Below are 18,789 nucleotides of genomic sequence, written 5' to 3'. Positions count from 1 at the left end.
ACATCTTGACCAGATAGTAATGCGCGAAGCACCACTCACTGTTCAAATTCTACAGGGAAATGGTGAGAAATTCTGCGAGATTAGAATTCATTACAGCGTCTATACGTTTATGTTAGGTTTGTTTGTTTCCCCCCGGCGTCGCCGCTTCCGGGTGTCGTCACAGCTGCATGTCCCGCCCTAAACAACGCCTCATACCGCGAGAATTGAGATCTGAACGTTGACGTCACGCGTCCCAAAATGGGGGTTAGCGAAGCCATTTTGGCAGCGTAGAAAACGCGTCTGCCGCTTTGGGTTAAACCGCAAACAAACTAACAATGATTGACAGCTGCTGTGGACCAGCTGCCACAACGAGAAGAGGCAAACAAAAGGATCTTGCATGCTTCCGTCTACCCAAAAGAGGTACCAATGCTTAGCCAATGTTGCACTTTGTACATAGTGGCTAAATCAGCTAACTGATGCTAACTGATACCACACACAAAATGTGGGCAAAATCGTCTGTTGTCGTTCATTTGTGCTAGCTACAGTTTGATAGCTATTACACAGTTGAATTTTAACAACTGACCAACACCATAAAGAAGACTTTTTATCGCATAATTACAAGCTGCTAAGTTGCTAACGTACATAAATAACACAGCAAGACTTGCGTCAAATTGCTAACTTCCGTGGCATTTTGACCACACATAAACGGGAAATAAATCCGGATTGTACAAACTTTTAAAACTTTTGCATTATCAGATTTGAAAGCACTCGCCGACAAGAGAGAGGGTAATTCCACTTAGCAGCGTCGCCAATTCATCAGCAATCCATCGAAGTGAGCGGAAAGTTGACGGATAAACGCTACTTTTTGACTTCTCGCCGTTGTAGTCCAATGACGCTGCGCCACTACTTTCCTCCCGCAAGGGGGGGCGTGTTCAGAGAAATAGTCACATGACGTCCGGATCTCTTTTTAGCTTGCTGGCAAAGTTACCAGTACACCAATCAGCATGTTCCGTGAACAGCTGCCTGTATTTGCCAATGTCGTAACAGTGCCGTGACGATCAATCTCTCACAAATCGTATATGTTTTGGATCACCAGCTGCTTCTTCCCTTTTCCTTCATTTTCTCTCCTCCACCTTGGTTTTACCGGTTGAAAGAATGTGCATCCAGAACATGGGAGGCTCATTTTGGAAAGTTTTCTGGCAAGAGTCTAATTTTGCTGTAAAATGTACCCGTGGTTTTAGTTTTTTTTGGTCTTTTTTTTTTTTTTCCTAACCGCTAATTCTCTGTATTTCAAATCAATTGTGCTGACGTAGCAAAGCCACACCGTATGCCACTCACAAAATGACCTCGACCTCGCCTCCACTCATGCAGTGGAATGAGTCAACCTGTTTTATGTCAACTCTCGCTGTGATGACTAAACGTTCAAAAAAAAATCCTCTCTCTCCCAACTCATTTGCTTTTCAAAAGAGTTTATTACATTTACGATGTGTCCATGTCCTCCCCTTACTCATGTGTGTTTTCGCCTCCCACGTTCTAAAAACATGTTGGGTTCATTGAAGACTCGAAATCGCCAATCTTGGTAAAACCGGGAGTTTGCTACAAACTTCTAAAATAAATTCACACGAACTAGCTTAAATGATTAATGATATTAATCTAGCGACGTGAAGGCACTGATCATGTTATTGATTTTTCACAATCATTACTTTAAAAGTTGGAGTTTCCTGTAAAACTTAACATGCAACAAAAACAATTACACACATTGTATATTTAAATACGTGACATACTCGTTTTTAGAGACATTGTCAATGCTAATGCTAAAGTTAATGTAAGATCCCATTGACTGGCTAATTGAAAATTAGCATCAAGGTCCGGGAGTGATATTCCTTCAAAATAATGAATAGTCACTCACAAACGTTACAATAACACATACAAATGGGTAATACAGTAAGTAATACCTAAAGGCATAAATTCTTGGTAATATGTGTAAAACGAGTTATATTAATAAAGTTTGCCACTTTCTTCTTCGTTTTACCTTCATGTAAGTGTAGCTCTGTGTGTGGCCCACACTGCCCCTAAGAGGCCAAGGTGCGCAATGCATGTGTTTATTTGTATTTATTATTTTTTATTGCTATTACTGCTATTATTTTAACATTTTGATTTAATGTTTTTTTGTCTATTTTACTAAATTTTCAAATCACTGAATAATCAATGTATGTGACAACTTCATTATATATTTAATTATAAACAAAATAATATTTAAAATATCATATATTAGCCTTTATATAGATTTTTTCAAAATACCTCACACTTTAATTACATTTGAATTCACTTTCATCCGCAGTCTCTCGATCCGAAATGGGTGAAAGGTCCTTCGGACTGGAATTGTTGTTGGGCTTTCTCACCTCCCTACCACAGACCAGATGTGTTGCAATCGCTCCTTCCCGTTCACAAACATCCCTCCTCTCTCCTTTTTTTGATGACCCCCCTCATCCACCCTTTCCACTCCCCCCCCCACACCCCACAAGCCCTCCCCCCTCTCCCTCCAATAGACGGCGTGCCGGCATGTCCCACCCTCAGATGGTGGCAGGCCTGCTTTCAAGGATGGACTGTGCACTGCTGCTCCTGTCCCTCATGTGCGCTCTGACCGCAAGCGTGACCCCGCAGCCGCCGACGACAGGTACGGCAAGCCGCGCGTCATATGCCAAAAAAAAAAAACTGTTAAAAAGATTAAAAAGTAAAACCTATCGCCGACATTATAGTGATGTAAAATTTGCTTTGTATTTGTAATGTAAAATATGTAAAAATATTTTTTCACACTATGCACTAACTACATGTTTGGACTGTACATTGTGTGTCCATGATGAGTGTAGCATGTGATTGTCATGTGGCACATGTGTGTTTTGATTTTTAAAAAATCAAAACAAAACCTGATTCCATGTGTCGGTATACAGCAGCGCACACGTTCTGATTCTTTGGACTGCGATCCCATGCGGCCTGTCTCCTCGTTTCCTGCCCTCTTCCTCCTCCGGTGTTGTGTTGTGTTGTGTTGGGAGGGAGGTTGGCACGCTATGAAAAACAAGGATTTGGCTGCGGGACATGTGATATGGTTGGATTATAAAAGGCAAGAAAAATGAATGTAAATATGGATGGGTTTTGAAAGTAAGTGCTAAAAGCTACTTGTCAGGATATTGAAAAAACAAACAAACAAAAAAAACTCCAGTGCAAGCATCATCTGTTCATCTAAGCATGCATGGAATAACATCACACATCCTATGTGAACTATGTTAAATACTAACAATTATACAGAAATAATTCATCCTCACTTTTCATTTTAGTATTTAGGATTTATTTAGTCATTTTGTAATCATAATTAATCACATGACTTCAATAGTTTTAATTTTATATCTGTTCTAAACGTACAATAAAATATTTTTCATACTCTTGTTGACATAAAAGTAGAAAAACAACATGTTAAACTAATAGAAATATGGCCACATCTTTTAGTCATTGACACAGTAATTTCAGAATAATTCATAATATTGACTTGAGTTAAAATTAAAAGATGTACTATAAAAAAAAAAGTATGTGATATTGATTTGTGTTGAGGTCATTTTTCTGCCACTAGATGGCACTATTGCATTCGTAGTCCGTTGGGGACAGCTCAGTGCAATTTTCTTTTCATATTAAGAGCCATCTAATCTTTAACATGGAGTGACTGGTGAAATTCGGCACATTTTTAAAATTGTAAAATACAACATAACCCTATTCTCCACGAATATATGCATTTTTTATTAAATGTATTACTGCTAAATTTTGACCTGGACGTGTCGCGTTGCACTACAGGCTTTCCAAGGAAGGGGCTATTAACTCATTTGCTCCCAAAAACGTATAAATGTGTTTTTTTTTTATGTTTTATCCCAAAGACGTATTTATACGTTTTTTTTGTTTTTTTTTTTATGTTAGCGCATACAGAATGCTTTGATGCAGCCTCTCAACTGCAAAGAACGGTTGCAGAAATTGTAGTTATTACACAAACGGCCAGCAGGTGGCAGCAGAGCAAAGGAAATTAACCAGGGCCATGTTGGGGGGGGGGGAAGCTCAATTACTCACAATTCTAAGTAGATTTGTAAAAATTGATGCAACTTAGTTATATTTTAATGCTAATTGCTGCAAAACGGAAACAGAAATATACTTTTTTTTTTTCCTGATGAAAGAAGAGACTTTAATCTTTCTTTTGATAGGTTCCACGTTTTTATAGCAATAGAAGTCAATATTCTGTGGGCCTTGCAAAATCAGTTAAAATCCAGTAAAACAGCCAGGAGCGAATGGGCTTGCTTCTGCAAAAATGGCTGAGAACGAATGAGTAATGAGTAAAAAAAAAAAGATTTCAATTAAATGAAATGAAATCAAAATTAATGCACAAATTTTGACACGCTAGTTAAAATGATTAATTATTTGGGTCCTTAAAAGACAACCTGGGTGGCAAACATTTGGCCCACCCACCCACGCTGGGTTTGCTTTTTACGCAAACACAACACAGCAGAAGAGGCCAACGGAATCTCATTGTGGCCCTTGAGGTGTTTGCTGTTTTTACAAGGAGGGGGGGGGGGGCATGAATGCAGAGTAGTAAAACAAAAGGCCAAATGTCAGGAAATGTCACAGCGTGTGCGCTTTCTCAACAGAGTCGTGCCCCAAGAGATTTGTGGGAGACGAGCGAAGGAGGACGTGTCCCCGTCCGTGCAAATCCGACCGAGACTGCGGCAGCAAGCGGCAGTGTCTGTGCGACGGACAGTGCGGCCTCAGCTGCGTGGCTCCAGGTACCTTCGTTCTCGATCGCTCTGCGTGTGCGCGTGTCCACGCCCCGTTGTCGTCGCGTTTACTCACAGCTGTGTCAACACGCTCGCTCGAGCCTGTCGTCGACTTGTGTCCGCATGATGGTGAGATCAAAGGAAGGGCAAGGAAAGGATTAGCTCGTGATCCAAAGCATACCACATCAAGAGGCGGTGGCATCATTTTTGATAGTGATGACTAGTGCTGACTTGAGGATGAGGACTTGTGAGGTGTAAACCAAAAATAAAATGAATTCAATTACTCTCCTCTCACATATACTCAAAAATGCACATTTTAGTTTCCTTTTACAAATACAATTTTGGACTCTCATAGCCAAAGAAAAAAAAAGGTCACGTGTCACGTATTCAAAAAATATATAAATCAAACTTTAAAAAAAAGTTTGGTTTATTTTTCTTTGTGTGGCTTTTTTGGCATTATGGTGAATTTTGGATTTTTGTTTTTTTTCTGGATGAATGTGTTTGATGAGAATGAGAGATTTTTGGGTGAGTGGCAATTTTTGGTTGAGCGTCAGCGTGAATGTGAGAGTTTTTGGTGTGTGTTTGAGAAAACATTTTTTTTGGTTTGCATGAGAATTTTGGTGACAGTGTTTGAGGTTTTTGGGTTAGTTAAAGAGTTTTTTGGTGTGCATAACAGAGGTGGAAATGAGAGGTTTTAGTGTGAGAATTTCTTTGGTGTGTGGGTGAGGTTTTGAGTATAAAAGTTTTTATTGATATGTGTGAACATTTTTTGGTTGAGTGTCAGTTTTTGTTTTGTTTTTTGTTTTTTTTGTTTTTTTTAGTAAATGTGAGTTGTTGTTTTTGCGCCACATGAAAGAATTTCTAGGTGTGTGTGTGAGAGTTTTTGATGATTTTTTTTGTGCTAGTTTGTCTTGTACTAGTGCTTTTTTGGTTCGTTTAGGAGTTTTTGTTGTTGTAGAAAGTGACTTGGTGACTATAAAAGGTTTTAGTGTGAGAGTTTATTTTGGTGAGTGTAATTCTTTTTAGTATTATTTTTTTGGGTGTTTGTAAGACTTTTTTATGTGTGTTTTTGATGAGTATGTGAGCTTTTTTGGTGAATGTGGGTGGTTTGGCATTTCATGTGAGTTTTTTTTTTTTTTTTTTAAGTGTGTTTTTTTTGGGGGGTGTGAGAGTTTTTGGTAAATGTGAGCATTTTTGGGTGAGTGTGTAATTTTTTTGTGTTTTTTTGGGGGGTGCATTTTTTTGTGTGAATTTTTGGGTAAATGTGTGAGAGCCATTTGAAATTTCAGATTTCTTTTTACTTTTTTTTTTTTTTTTTTTTTTTTAGTTATTTTTTTACAACGGATTTTTTTTGTGCTTTTTTTTTAAATGGTTTCATGAGTCAAAAAATGTCGCACACAACCTTTTGTGTGAGAGTTTGCTAATAAGATAAGTATGAGAGGTTTAATATTTAATGAATACAGTCTTGTATGACATATTTGATTCTGGTTATGAATTGACCGTAGGTCAGCACTTCTGACCAAAAAAGCCTGTTGACCTCCCACGTAAACCCCAAATTGTTGTGTCGCCCCCCCGCAAGGTCGCACGTGTCCCTGGCCGCTTCCCCCCCGAGAAGACGCCGTGGTGAGCCTCCTCTCTCCCACTCACTCCTTCTCCGCCTTCCTGGAAGTGCGATGCAAGCCGGGCTTTGCCTTACCCAGCGGCCTGAATGCCACCATTCGCCGTTGTCAAGGCGACCGTCAGTGGAGCGGGGACGAGCCCGTCTGCACAGGTGGGTGAAGAGTTGCACTGTTGTCATCCTCCACAATTGACCACAATTAAATGAGCCTAATTGATTTTTAAAATGTGGGCTCGACTGCGTGTCATCACATTCTTGGCCAGTAGTCAGCCAACCACCAGGGGGCGAACACATGGTTATGGCTTCATGAAGCTGCATAAATAACAAGCGAGCGCACACTGCTGAGTCATGGCAAAGAGATGAAAAGTAGAGCTGAGGTCAGATGAGGAGCTTGCGCTTTGATATTGGATATTTTGAATATTTATTCAGTTGATACATTTTTAATTCCAGGGTAAATTTAATTTGTGTTTGATGTCTGTGTTTTTGTTGTTTAAAGTTTATCAAGTTTTCTTGTGATCATGATTTTGCATCCCACCTGTTCTCGTCATATCACGTTTCATTATGTTTTTACACAGTTCTTTATTAAAAACAACACCAAAGTATCATTGAACAGCCAATTCCGTTTTGTTGTTGTTGTTTTTTTAAAGCAGACGTGCACGTGCACGAGTCCAAAGATTGAAGGTAGCTCTTGTGTTGTGTTGGTGAGAGACAAAATAGAGACACGTACTTCAAGAATGAAGGCCATTGTGCTTGACTGGCCTCGCCGTCGTCATGGCGACCACAACTGTGCGGCTGGAAAAATATTTTTGCGGCCAGCCTTGCACCTTCATCATAAACACGTATACTTGCATAACCAAATAATAATGAGTCCCAATGCGAGTGCTACTTTTATTCCAATAGAGAACACTGCGCACCTTTTGAAACTCATGAAACATAAAATGTTTGTTGTTGGTGTTGTTTGTAGTGGTGTAGAAGTGTAAAAGTGCAGAAACAGTACAGAAGCCATCAATACTTGTGATGGGCGAGTAGTGATAACATATGGAGGACCAAAAACTGCTAAAATTCAAAATAAATAAATGACTAAATAAATAAATGGCTAAAAGTGAAAATAAAAACAACTATAAAAAATATAATTCAAAAATTAAATACAAATGTATTTATTTATGTGTATATACAGGACTGTCTCAGACAATTAGAATATTGTGATAAAGTTCATTATTTTCTGTAATGCAATTAAATAATCAAAAATGCCATACGTTCTGGATTCATTACAAATCAATTGAAATATTGCAAGCCTTTTATTATTTTAATATTGTTGATTATGGCTTATAGCTTAAGAAAACTCAAATATCCTATCTCAAAATATTAGAATATTTCCTCAGACCAAGTAAAAAAAAAAAAGAAGCTATAATCAGTAAAACAATAAAACAATAAAAAGCAAGTCAGAGCCTCAATATTGTTATTAGAGATTTAGATGGTTTCTATGCATTGCTGTTATGTACAAAAGCACAATATTGTGCTTTTTTTTTTTTTTAAGTATGAGCTCTCTTTTTTTTTTACAATATTGTGACCTTTTTTAAATATCGCCAACGCCCCCACAATATCGTGATAATTATCGTATCGTGACCTTCATATCGTGATAATATCGTATCGTGATGTTTGGATATCGTTACATCCCTACTAGTAAAAATAAATAAATATATAAATAAATAAAATCAAAAAAGAAAAAAAAAGGGAAAAAAAATTATATAATATTTTTTGAACTACATTTTTAACAGTAAAATATTGGGAAAAAAAAAAAATAGCATTTTCTTTTGGGCTCCCAGCTGACAGTACGCGGAGGGTCAGAGTGTAGATTCAAACCCGCAACCACTCGCCCGTGAGGCAGACGTAACGAACCGCCCCCACGCGCCAATCGCCTTGAATGGATGCTCTTCAAAGTACGCAAAAACGCGCGTTAAAACGTCGAATTCACAAAAGCCCACTCCTCGCGTGCACTTTACTCGCCGCATAAACGCCTTCAAAAAAAAATCCGACGCTCATTTCTCTTGTCAGCCTGCCAGCCCTCATAAGAAAAAGCGCGCTTTCAAAGGGGCCCCGACGCATTGAAGACGCGCACGCGCTCGGATCTTTTCGAGCCGTCGGAAGGCCGTGAAATGTGAAATGAAGATACCATTGTCAGCCGTGTGTGTGTGGTGTTGAGTAGCCGAGCTGCTGAGAGACGGCCAGAAGGTAGGTGGGTTTTTTAAAAATGTGCGAGAGCGCCGCTTTGCAACGGCGTGCGTGCGCGCGCGCGCGTTGGAGCTCCTTCATGCCTGCTGAGAGGCTGTGGGCGGCCGATCGCTGTCAAAGTGGCACACAGAGATGTGAGTGTAGATGTGTGTGTGTGTGTGTATCGTGGAGAGGGGATTCATTTGTGTGTGTGTGGGCGGCCCATCACAGTCCACAGAGTCAAAGAGAGAGAGCGAGCGAGCGAGCCGTGTTGGTCATGCTGCTTGAGGCCGTTCTCTTCCTCGCTCTCCTCTCATCTCCTTCTCCCTCTCATCCTCTTCCATGCGAGAGGCCTCTGATCAAGGGCTCGCTCGCTCGACAATGGCAGCTAAAAGCGGCGTTGAGGCAAGGAGGGGGCTTGGGGGGGGGGGGGGGGTGGTGAGCTTGAGGAAAAATGCCTTTTAGAAACAGTGGTGGGAAGTAACTCAGTACAAATACTGAGTTACTTCAGGTTTTTCTTTGAGGTGGAATCATTCTGACAATTCCGGATGTTGTCGGTGGTTTTATTACGATAATTCAACACATTAATGATATGTATTTTGATTTTGATTGGTCTCCCAGGTAAATACCAAGAATGAATATGTAAAAGTATCTGCTTACATCCCAGAACTTCTGCCCATCAATCTTTTCTATGTACAGTATTTCAGCCAGACCCAAAAAAAAAAAAAACAACCCAACTAAGCCTATCTCTATTTATCAGCAGGCCTGTGGTGTATTGTTACTAATGTGACCGCTAGGCGGCGCTATTGTATTGTGTTGATGATATAGGTGGAGTTAAAAAGATGACCGAAGCCAAGTTGTCCCGTTAGCCTCTTATTGACTGATCTGTATATATGACTGGATAGCCGTTAGGCCAAGACTTTTGAAGTCACGAGGCCGCCATATTGCTCCTCCCAAGAAAATGTTTCTTGACATACATATGGCGAGAAACTATCAATTTTATAGTATTGAAATTGGAGAACATTTGAGACAATACTTAATAGAAACAGCATGGTTTATGATCTTTTAAATTTGTTTAACATAAACAAGAGGATTTCGGACATTTTACAACTTGCCTTTAATACATGTAGAAATTATATGCTTCATCATGTTAACAGGAGGTATATTTTTATTAAAGAATTATACCTGTAATTCAACAAAAAGAGGGTGTACGCTAGCCACCAGCTAGCTCACAAGCTAGTGAGCTAGCTTGGCCACCTCTGAGCCTAAAACGGGTTGTGGACTCGTCCGTGGCTTTACCTTGACATTTGAAACTTTATAAATCATGTTTTTGACATGATGGCATCCAGAGGTGGCAAATCCAGGTCCAGAAAGTAAAATTCCTGCCACAGTTTGGCTTTAGCCCACGATGCTAGCTAGCTCCCTAAAAGGTAAACAAGCACCATGGGAGCTATCTAGCGAGCTAGCACCTGTGGCTAAAGCCAAACTGTGGCCGGATTTTTACTTTCTGGACCTGGATTTGCCACTTCTGATGCCTTTTCGAGGTGTAGGAATGGCTAGCTTGCTATCTGCTCACTATAGTGGTCGAAATGGGACGCTATGGCGCCACAATTCGGTACGACAAAGTACAGATATCGCCACTGTTTTCAAATAGTCGTTATCTCCAAACATTTGTTTTCGTATTTAGAAACAAATCTCTGAATTCACATTACAAGGTCCTTAAGAAAATTGTTTGATTGTGTTGGCTCCAGCAACGATTAGTGTCGAACATGTTTTGTCTTGTTGTGCTAGCCTTCAAAAATAATCTAATCATGTTGTTTTGATATCATAAGAGTCGAGCCAATGCTAGAGTCATTTTTCCCCCCCTCAATTTCTGTCAAAGTGCTGCTTGTTGTGAAGTGACTTGCGTGAATCAGTACTACTTACTGTACTTTTACAAGTTTTTTTTTTGGTTTTTTTTTTGGTTTTTTTTTTAACACAAGTATCTGTACTTCTACCTAAATACATAATGTCAGTACTTTTGCCGCCCCGAGCTATATAATGTCCTTTATTCTCAGTGTATTGATGCACCGGTTGATACATAATGTAGCTTTAAAAAAAGAAAAAAGAAAAAGAAATGACAGAGATTATACACCTGCTTCATTGCACTTTGGTGCTGCAGCATGTGTGGGAGGCAGCAACAGTGAACTGAGCTCCGGGCTCTCATCCACAGCCAACCACCCTCACCCATAGGTAACTTTACGTTCTTACAGCAAAAAGATGCCCCCCCCCCCCCTCCGCTCCCTCAGGCGAGCCCGCCGTTTGATGGCGCTCCCCCTGAGCAACCTGCGCAGGCTCTCGATATTTTTATTTGCACCGGAAACTTTTTTCAGCGAGCCAACAGCGAGAGCTTGTTATACAACGACGCTGTTGCGATCCAGAAGGTGCTCGAACGCGTTACCTAAGAACGGCGACGGCGGCTTAAATAGAACGAGACCTTCCGTTAATGCTCGACCCTTGACCTCGCTTCTTGTCCGTCGGGCGTACTTTGAAGTGCTTCGGCCTCGTCCACATCGAAAGCCGTGCAAAACGTTTTTTAAGTACGAACTTCAGACTTATTGTGCGTCACGATACGTCCCTGGCTGTCTTTTTTTTTTTTTTTTTTTTAATGATGTGGGTTCAGTTGAACTCAATCTTTAGCAATAAGAAAATGCTTATATGTTTTTATTATTCTAAGTGTGGAAGTTCATTGCACCACACTGACTACCAATATTTTGGTTAGGGCACAAGTCAGTGATTCTCAAACTTTTTGCGTCAAGTACCGCCACAAAAAAATATTTAGCTACTTAAAGTACTACAATATATTTAGTGCTTATTGTCATCCACTGTAACTTTATGGATAGTTTGAATATTAACACTGTGCTTTAATATTGGAAAATTAAAAATAATGCACTTAAAAATTGCACAAAGTTAGATAAATTGTACATAAATAATGTGTTAAAAAAATATTCTTCAAGATTTAATGAAAATATAATTTAGTAAAAAATATTAAATTGTTTATGTATTTATTTATTTATGAAATCACTTAATGAAATTTAATAAAACAAACAAACAAACAAAAACACCTAAAAATTAAATACAACTAAACTGTATTTAGGTAATGATTTTTATTCATGTGCCACTAGAGGGAGCCCTTGTACCACAAGTGACACCCGTTTTGCTATTCACTGGCTATATGACAGCAGACCACTGCATAGCCATCACCTGATTTATCAGATTTTTTTTCAGTTTTTGTTCAATATTTGTTTTTTACCCCACCCTTCCATGTTTGTTTTTTTTCTTTTTTTTAAAAAACTTTATTATTTTTTTTTTTTAGATTTTTTGGGGCGGTTAAAAAAAAAAAAAAATCCGCTGAATTTCATTGGGCGGCAATTGTAACGTGGATTTTCGCAATTCGTGGGCTGACCCGGTCCCGAGGGGGCGTGACGTGAACTCTACATCCTGATTGGCAAAAGAAATTTGCCGTCCTGCACATCCATGGGAATAACACAGTGAAGAAAAAAAAACCATTATTTTATTATTGTTTTAACAGGATAAAAGGACTTTGAATATTTTGCTTCGTGTTTTATTATCAGAGGCAGCTCAGTTACAAGTGCACCTTTGTAAGAGTGCCTCAATGACAGTGTCAATCAAAGCACAGCATTATTATTATCGATTTTAAACATTCTTATTATAGGCCTCACACAGCCATGTTGGATTCACTGTCAGTGGTTGTTCCAGAATCGGCACGCCCTCGACCGACCTGCCGCCTTCCCCAGGAGGTGACGGGCACCTTTGCCATCGAGGGCTCCACCGCCGTGGGGACGGCCATCCGCTACAGCTGCCTGTCAGGGTGAGTGAGCTCGTCTGGAGGGAGGATGGGAAAGAAAAAAGAAAAAAAGAGGCTGTGAGCATGTGTAGGCTGCAGCTGCATGCGAAGCTGAAGTGGTACGGAGGTGGATGTGGAGGAAGTGACAGAGCGTGAAGAAACAGAAGAAGAAGGACGGATGAGGTGTTTGACGAGCGAATGAATGGCAGTCATGCGCAATTAGCGAAATGAGCACCACGGAAACGTAAACGTTGCCTTCGAATCCTCTGGCTCAGCGCTAACACGTTATAGGGCACGAGACGAGCTAATGACGTCTTGAAACGACAGATATATTTCACTCATAAGATGAGATAAGGTCATCTTTATTAGTCCTTATCTGACACAGATAATAAAACAACACTCATGCATATTTTTTTAAATCCTCTGTGAAGAACAATTCATATTTGTCCAGCTCCATATACAGTAAGCATATCCGTATTATACTGCCCCCTGGTGGCCAAGGCATGCACACCAGAGAGGAGCAGCACAATGTCCACCGAATGAAGCAAACAAAAATCTCTTAAGTTTTATTTAATTATGTCATTTAATGTATGTTTCTATAGAGTGCAATATTATAAATGGATGTGTACCTTTTTTTTTCTAAAAAGAAAAATTACTTCTTTTTTTTTTTTTTTGTAGCCTGCATGCACACCAAAAAGGAGCAGCACAATGTCCACTGAAATGAATGTGGCAAAAAATTATCTTAAGTTTTATTTAATTATGTAATTACTTTATGTTTCTATAGAGTATAATATTATTATTATTATTATTATTATTATTATTATTATTATTTTGTAGCCTGCATGCACACCAGGAATCAGCAGCACGATGTCCACCGAAATGAAGCAAAAAATGTGGCAAAAAAAAAAAATCTCTTAAGTTTTATGTAATTATATAATTTGCTGTATGTTTTTTATAGAGTACAATATTATAGATGGCTGTTTACAGTTTTTTTTCTCTCAATGTTTTTTTTCTGGTAGCTTAAAATGGATTAAAGTTGATTTGACACTGTTTTGAGTTTTTAACTTGTATCTCAAAGTAGTTTTAAGACCTAATTACAATATAGCTCTTTGACACCAAGATAGCGCCAAAGCACTAACTTTATATTAGTTTTGGCTTGAGCACAAAAACAAAGCACGACATTTTCAGCAAATAATGGAGGATAAGTTCCAAAACAAATCTGCAAATTGTGACGACTGACATTAATTCTATTTACAACTTTTTTTTTTGTCACCTTGATTCATTTTTGCCTAACATTTTATTGGTGTGCAGTTATTTTATTGATTATTTTGAATCAAAAGTATCGAAGTGATTTTCATTTGTTGCATTTTTTTTTTGTTCTTGCACCACACGTTATTTTTGCACTTTATTGTTGCATTTTTTGCAACAATAAAGTGACGATATCAAGTATCCCATGTTGTTGAAATCAAAACCAGTCTGCTATTAATTTTCACGTAAGTGTAAATTCAACAATGAAAAGTCAAAAATCAATTTTAATTGGCAGAAATTAACGGCTCTAAACTCCAATTTTGTGGACCACCTAATTGTCATCCCTCCATTAAGCTCGCCGGGTCACATGATTACAGGCTTGCTTTTGAATGGACTCCCTTTCATTTCACGCTGACTCATCCGCAGCAGCAAAATGAGTGAAGATGTGAGCCAGACAGCGGAAAAGGAATCATTCACACTTTTTTTTTTTTTTTTTTAATTCCTTCATGCAAGTGGAGCATCTTCGGCCATCTTGGCTGTCGCCTGCCACTCACGAGCCATCTGCTGTCTCTTTTGCTGCGCAGGGCCGACGTTGTGGGAAGCGGCGAGAATTTCTGTCACTTGAATCAAACCTGGCAGTTTCCGCACCCCATCTGTAAAAGTGAGTGAGAGATCCATGGGCGCACATGCAATGTTTGTTTTCTATTCACCTTTATTTCCTCCCCCCCACGCTGGCTTCCATGACATAATGAGTCAATACTCTGGATTGGGAAAGTCAGATATTTTTCAACAGAATAGAAAAGGGGAGAAAAAAAAAAAGCCTTCCGAGTATCACGCTCACGGTGCGTTACTGCTCTCTAGTGGTAGAATATGATATGACATGGATCATCATGTGAGTTCCAATAAAAGAACTGGATCAAAAATAAATAAATAAATAAAAAAAAAAATATATATATATATATCTGCCCTTACAAATATAATAATGTTCACTTTTCAATAAAAGGGCTGGATCAAATAAATAAATAAATAAATGAGAAAAAAAAAAACTGCCCTTACAAATATAACAATGGTCACTTTTCAATAAAAGGGCTGGATCAAAAAAAAAATTAAAAAAAATAAATAAATAAATCTGCCCTTACAAATATAATAATGTTCACTTATGATTGACACGGTGACAAATGCATCAATTTAATTTTTTTAATCATTGTTATGTAATGAATTTCTAATATTTTATTCTTCATACTTCATAGTCTTCCAAAATTGTTTTATACCAGCTAAAAGTCATTATTGTTTCAAAAATATATTGTAGAAAATTATTACGTTTGTAATATTAAGAATGAAAGTAATTAATTAATAATTAATAGCAAAATAAATATAGAATAATTATAATAATATGAAAAGCACTTACACGAAATCCCAGATACAAGTTTTTTGAAATATGAGTCATCAGTTTTTTGTTGTTTTTTGCTTTCACTTGTGAGCATAAATTTGAGATACAAGCATTTTTATTTTTTTTTAAAGTAGGCTTCAAGCTGTTGATTGCCACTTATTGTTGTTGTTTACTGTGAGATAAAGTATAAAAAATATACAGGCTAAGAAATAGATGCAGTGTTTGAAAACAATACAATGCTCACAGGCATGAATTCTTTATCCTCACAAAAAAAAAAAAAAAAAAAAAGCAGAGCAGATTTACCTGGCAACACAGAGGCTAAAATTTGATTGGATTAAAAAACAAAAATCTACAATATGCATTTTAAAATAAATTAATATATTTTGATGGACTAAATGATGCTAATGTCGATCCACGACTAACAAAAAAACAAAAAAAACAAACAGTTTTTGTGTGCACGTGTCAGAGGTGTACTGCGACCCTCCGCCCGAGGTGGCGCATGGCTACGTGGTGGCCGTCCAGAAGACGGCGTACGAGGCGGGCTTTGACATCCATTACCTGTGCAAGAAGAACTTCCACCTGGACGGACCCCAGAAGGTCACCTGTTTGTCGAACGGCAGCTGGAGTGCGGCGCCCCCATTCTGCAGAGGTGAGCGTCACGTAACGGGCCATTTCGCAACACTGTGATGTCATCTTCTGTCGACAGCAGGCGGCAAAATGGCCGCCGCCTGAGATGGATCGAAACGGGGGGATTTTGCTGCTTAATTCATATTCCTTAAATGTCATATTAATGTTTCGACTTCTCCAGGCATAAAGAACATATTATTTTTATTTTTTTTTAAATTTGATGTCCCCTTCAATAAAAATATTGTCCGTGCGCTTAACCTGTAAGAAATTACTAAATTGCTCCTCAGAAAATGTCATTGATCAGGTAAATGGTTTAAAAAAATGACAGCACTTATATTCTTATTAAAATAATGAAAAAAAATTATGTATTTATCTATTTATTTATTAATCTATTCATTATTATGTTAATTTATTCATTATAATATCAATTTAGCTATAGCTAAGTATATAGTAGGTTCCCAAAATATTAAAGATGACTCACAGCTAATAATAATAATAATAATAAGATAATAATTATTTAAGAAAGAAAGTGACATGGTAAAACTCTAAATTATTATTATTTTTTTTAAGTATTACGTATTTGGACAATTATGTATTATTTAAAATTAAAATTTAGCTATATACAGTATGAGTCCATAAATATTAGCTCCTGGTTAGTAATAACACGCTAATATTTACTTTTTATTATTATTATTATTATTATTTAATTTTTTTTACACAAAAAAAATCAATACAAAATTAAATTATTAAAATTGCATGACTGATCGAAACTTACTCATATTTTTTTCTGTTTGATTTCCACTTAGCTATTTAGCTGTACAATATAATAGAAATCACCAAAATATGAGGAACAGCTCCCGGCTCATAACCAAAAAGCTAATATTAAAAAAAAAAAAATCAATTAATTAATAATAATTTCAATAATTACAATAATTACAAAATCTACACAACAACAAAGTGAAAATAAATTATTAAATGAAGATGATTGATGTTTGCATTAAATTTAGCTATTCAATTAAGTATATGGTGAAGCAGCATTTAGCGGTTATGCTGCAGACAAATGGAGTAAGCTGCCAGCAGAAATCTGCTCCGAGTGTAAATTCTACGTAGCACCTTTAAACAAAACAAAACAAAACAAAACATTTGTAATCAATTCAATGAAAATTGACTTTCTACTGCCTGCAATTATTGCTGGTTAGCTTGTGCAGGTGTCCCTAATGTTGTGGCCGGTGTGCGTGTTGTTAACAAATGAACCCCCCCAACCACCACCACTTAGCCCGCTGCCTCATCCCCGCCGAGAGGAGCCGCGTGCTGATTGACGGCGCGAAGCGTTGGCCTTTTGACCTCACGGACGCGATGGTCCCTCACGGACAGAACGTCACCTTCTTCTGCCAACGTCCCGACCGGCCGTGCAGCTTCACCGCCGCGCGGACCTGCTGGGACGGCAAACTGCGGCCGCCGGCCTGCTACCTCGGTAAGGTCGCCCGCCACGCTCGCTCGTTCGCCCTCCATATTTATGAAGCCTCTCGCTTTTTTTTTTTGATTTGGCAGAGCCCACCTGGCTGCAGTATCAACTCTTCCCTCACCGGCTCGTCTCCGAGATCGAAGCGTGTGCCGACGTGGAGACTTTCTGACTTGTGACATCACTGTGACGTCATCGGCGTCCTGTTGCTGCGGATCAAACCGCCTGATCTGCGCATCTGACCTTTTGCACTCCTCGCACCTGTAGAGAAGTTTGCAATTTAAAGATAAAACATTTTTTTGTAATATTTGTTATAGCAGTTATGTTTTGATGGTAGTTCATGGCTAATATGATCTTTTCTCAGACACAGTCCACCAAATTAGAGGCACAAAATAGGGACACAGGTGACTTTCCCCCCACAGATAATTTTTATTATGCACTAATGTCAAGTCATAATGATGACAAAAGTTTTTTTTTTTTTTTTTTAAATTGCAAAACTCCTCCCTTTAAAGGTGCAAGTACACGAAATATATACAGCAATAATCCTGCAATGCATCGTGAATAGCAATCGATCATCTTGCCTCCATGATCACGCATACATCCACTGCACATTTCATTAGGTACAATCTAAAAATAGAAAATTATGCCTTCACAAGACAGGTGAGCGTCAATTTGAATAGCACCTTGCGTTCACACGCAAGACAAATCCGTAGTAAACGCGTTCAAAATATTAAAATGCAGACAAAAGCCAAACATAAAAGCGGGAGAAAATACACAGCAAAATGACAAAACCATAATTACTAAAATAAAAAAAATAAAAATTCACACCTATTTCATGTTTTTGTACTCAGACCAAAGCACTATCTCATATAAAAGTAGTGTTTTGGCGCCATCACGTGGCAAGTTCAAGACCCGTCTAATATATAATATAGTTCTATATTTTTGCCAAAGAACTATGTTGATGTGAGGGGAGGAGTTTCTCTGAGACAGACCACGCCTACTCTAATAGAAAAAGAAAAGTCGTGATTTGCTGCCATCTTCTGGCATCTATACGTAATGATAAACTGTTCCCGCTGTATTTCCTGTCAAATGAGATGATTATCAAATGTGACGTGTACCTAATGAAGTGTCCACTGAGCACTGCACTATACGACACATTTCACACATTCTTCACCATACTCGAAACATACACGATTGATCCTTCATTTCTTTTTTTCTGTTTGACGTGACGCATCAAGTCTTGAGGCTTGTAAGTTTTTTTTTGTTTTTTTTTAACTGATTGGAGTGATTTGAAATAAAGATAACACAGATTAACATTGGCTTCACATTTTTATTTTTTTTTTGTTCAACTGAGGCGAGCTCATAAATATTGATTTTGAACAGCTCCAAGGTGATATTCTTGTGACAGTTATGTTGGATGGTTTTTCGGTTATTGTGACACGATCGTGGTGGGGTCGATTAGATCGGCATCGACGGGCCAGATACCAAATGCACCACTGATAAACACTCAACTGTCAATGTGGAGTAAACATTTTTGACTGGCCAGTACGTTCAAACGTTTTTTAAATACATTTGAATGCACTGGGTGGCTAAATGCTT

General features: G+C 38.3%; 1 protein-coding gene and 1 long non-coding RNA gene across 3 annotated transcripts; both read left to right on the top strand.

The window, feature by feature from the left end:
- The first annotated feature begins 235 nt into the window (after positions 1 to 235).
- Positions 236 to 18,504, top strand: ntd5 (ntl-dependent gene 5). Of its 2 annotated transcripts, none has more exons than XM_077527538.1 (9): positions 236 to 399; positions 2,529 to 2,656; positions 4,662 to 4,796; positions 6,367 to 6,558; positions 12,376 to 12,487; positions 14,296 to 14,372; positions 15,568 to 15,750; positions 17,005 to 17,202; positions 17,280 to 18,504. In XM_077527538.1, the coding sequence occupies exons 1-9, from the start codon at positions 377 to 379 to the stop codon at positions 17,360 to 17,362; spliced, it is 1,131 nt and encodes a 376-aa protein (XP_077383664.1). In that variant the 5' UTR covers positions 236 to 376; the 3' UTR covers positions 17,363 to 18,504. The 2 variants fall into 2 exon arrangements, with proteins under 2 accessions (XP_077383664.1, XP_077383663.1); XM_077527537.1 differs by having other exon boundaries at positions 2,505 to 2,656.
- Positions 15,746 to 16,669, top strand: LOC144022607 (uncharacterized). The gene is made up of 2 exons (XR_013284375.1): positions 15,746 to 15,893; positions 16,033 to 16,669. It is a non-coding gene; the product is annotated as an uncharacterized LOC144022607 (long non-coding RNA).
- Positions 18,505 to 18,789: the final 285 nt, after the last annotated feature.

This window comes from Festucalex cinctus, chromosome 7 (genome assembly GCF_051991245.1).
Source record: "Festucalex cinctus isolate MCC-2025b chromosome 7, RoL_Fcin_1.0, whole genome shotgun sequence".
NCBI lineage: Eukaryota > Metazoa > Chordata > Actinopteri > Syngnathiformes > Syngnathidae > Festucalex > Festucalex cinctus.
Note: the sequence above shows the minus strand (reverse complement) of the source record. Positions and strands in the feature narration are given on the sequence as shown.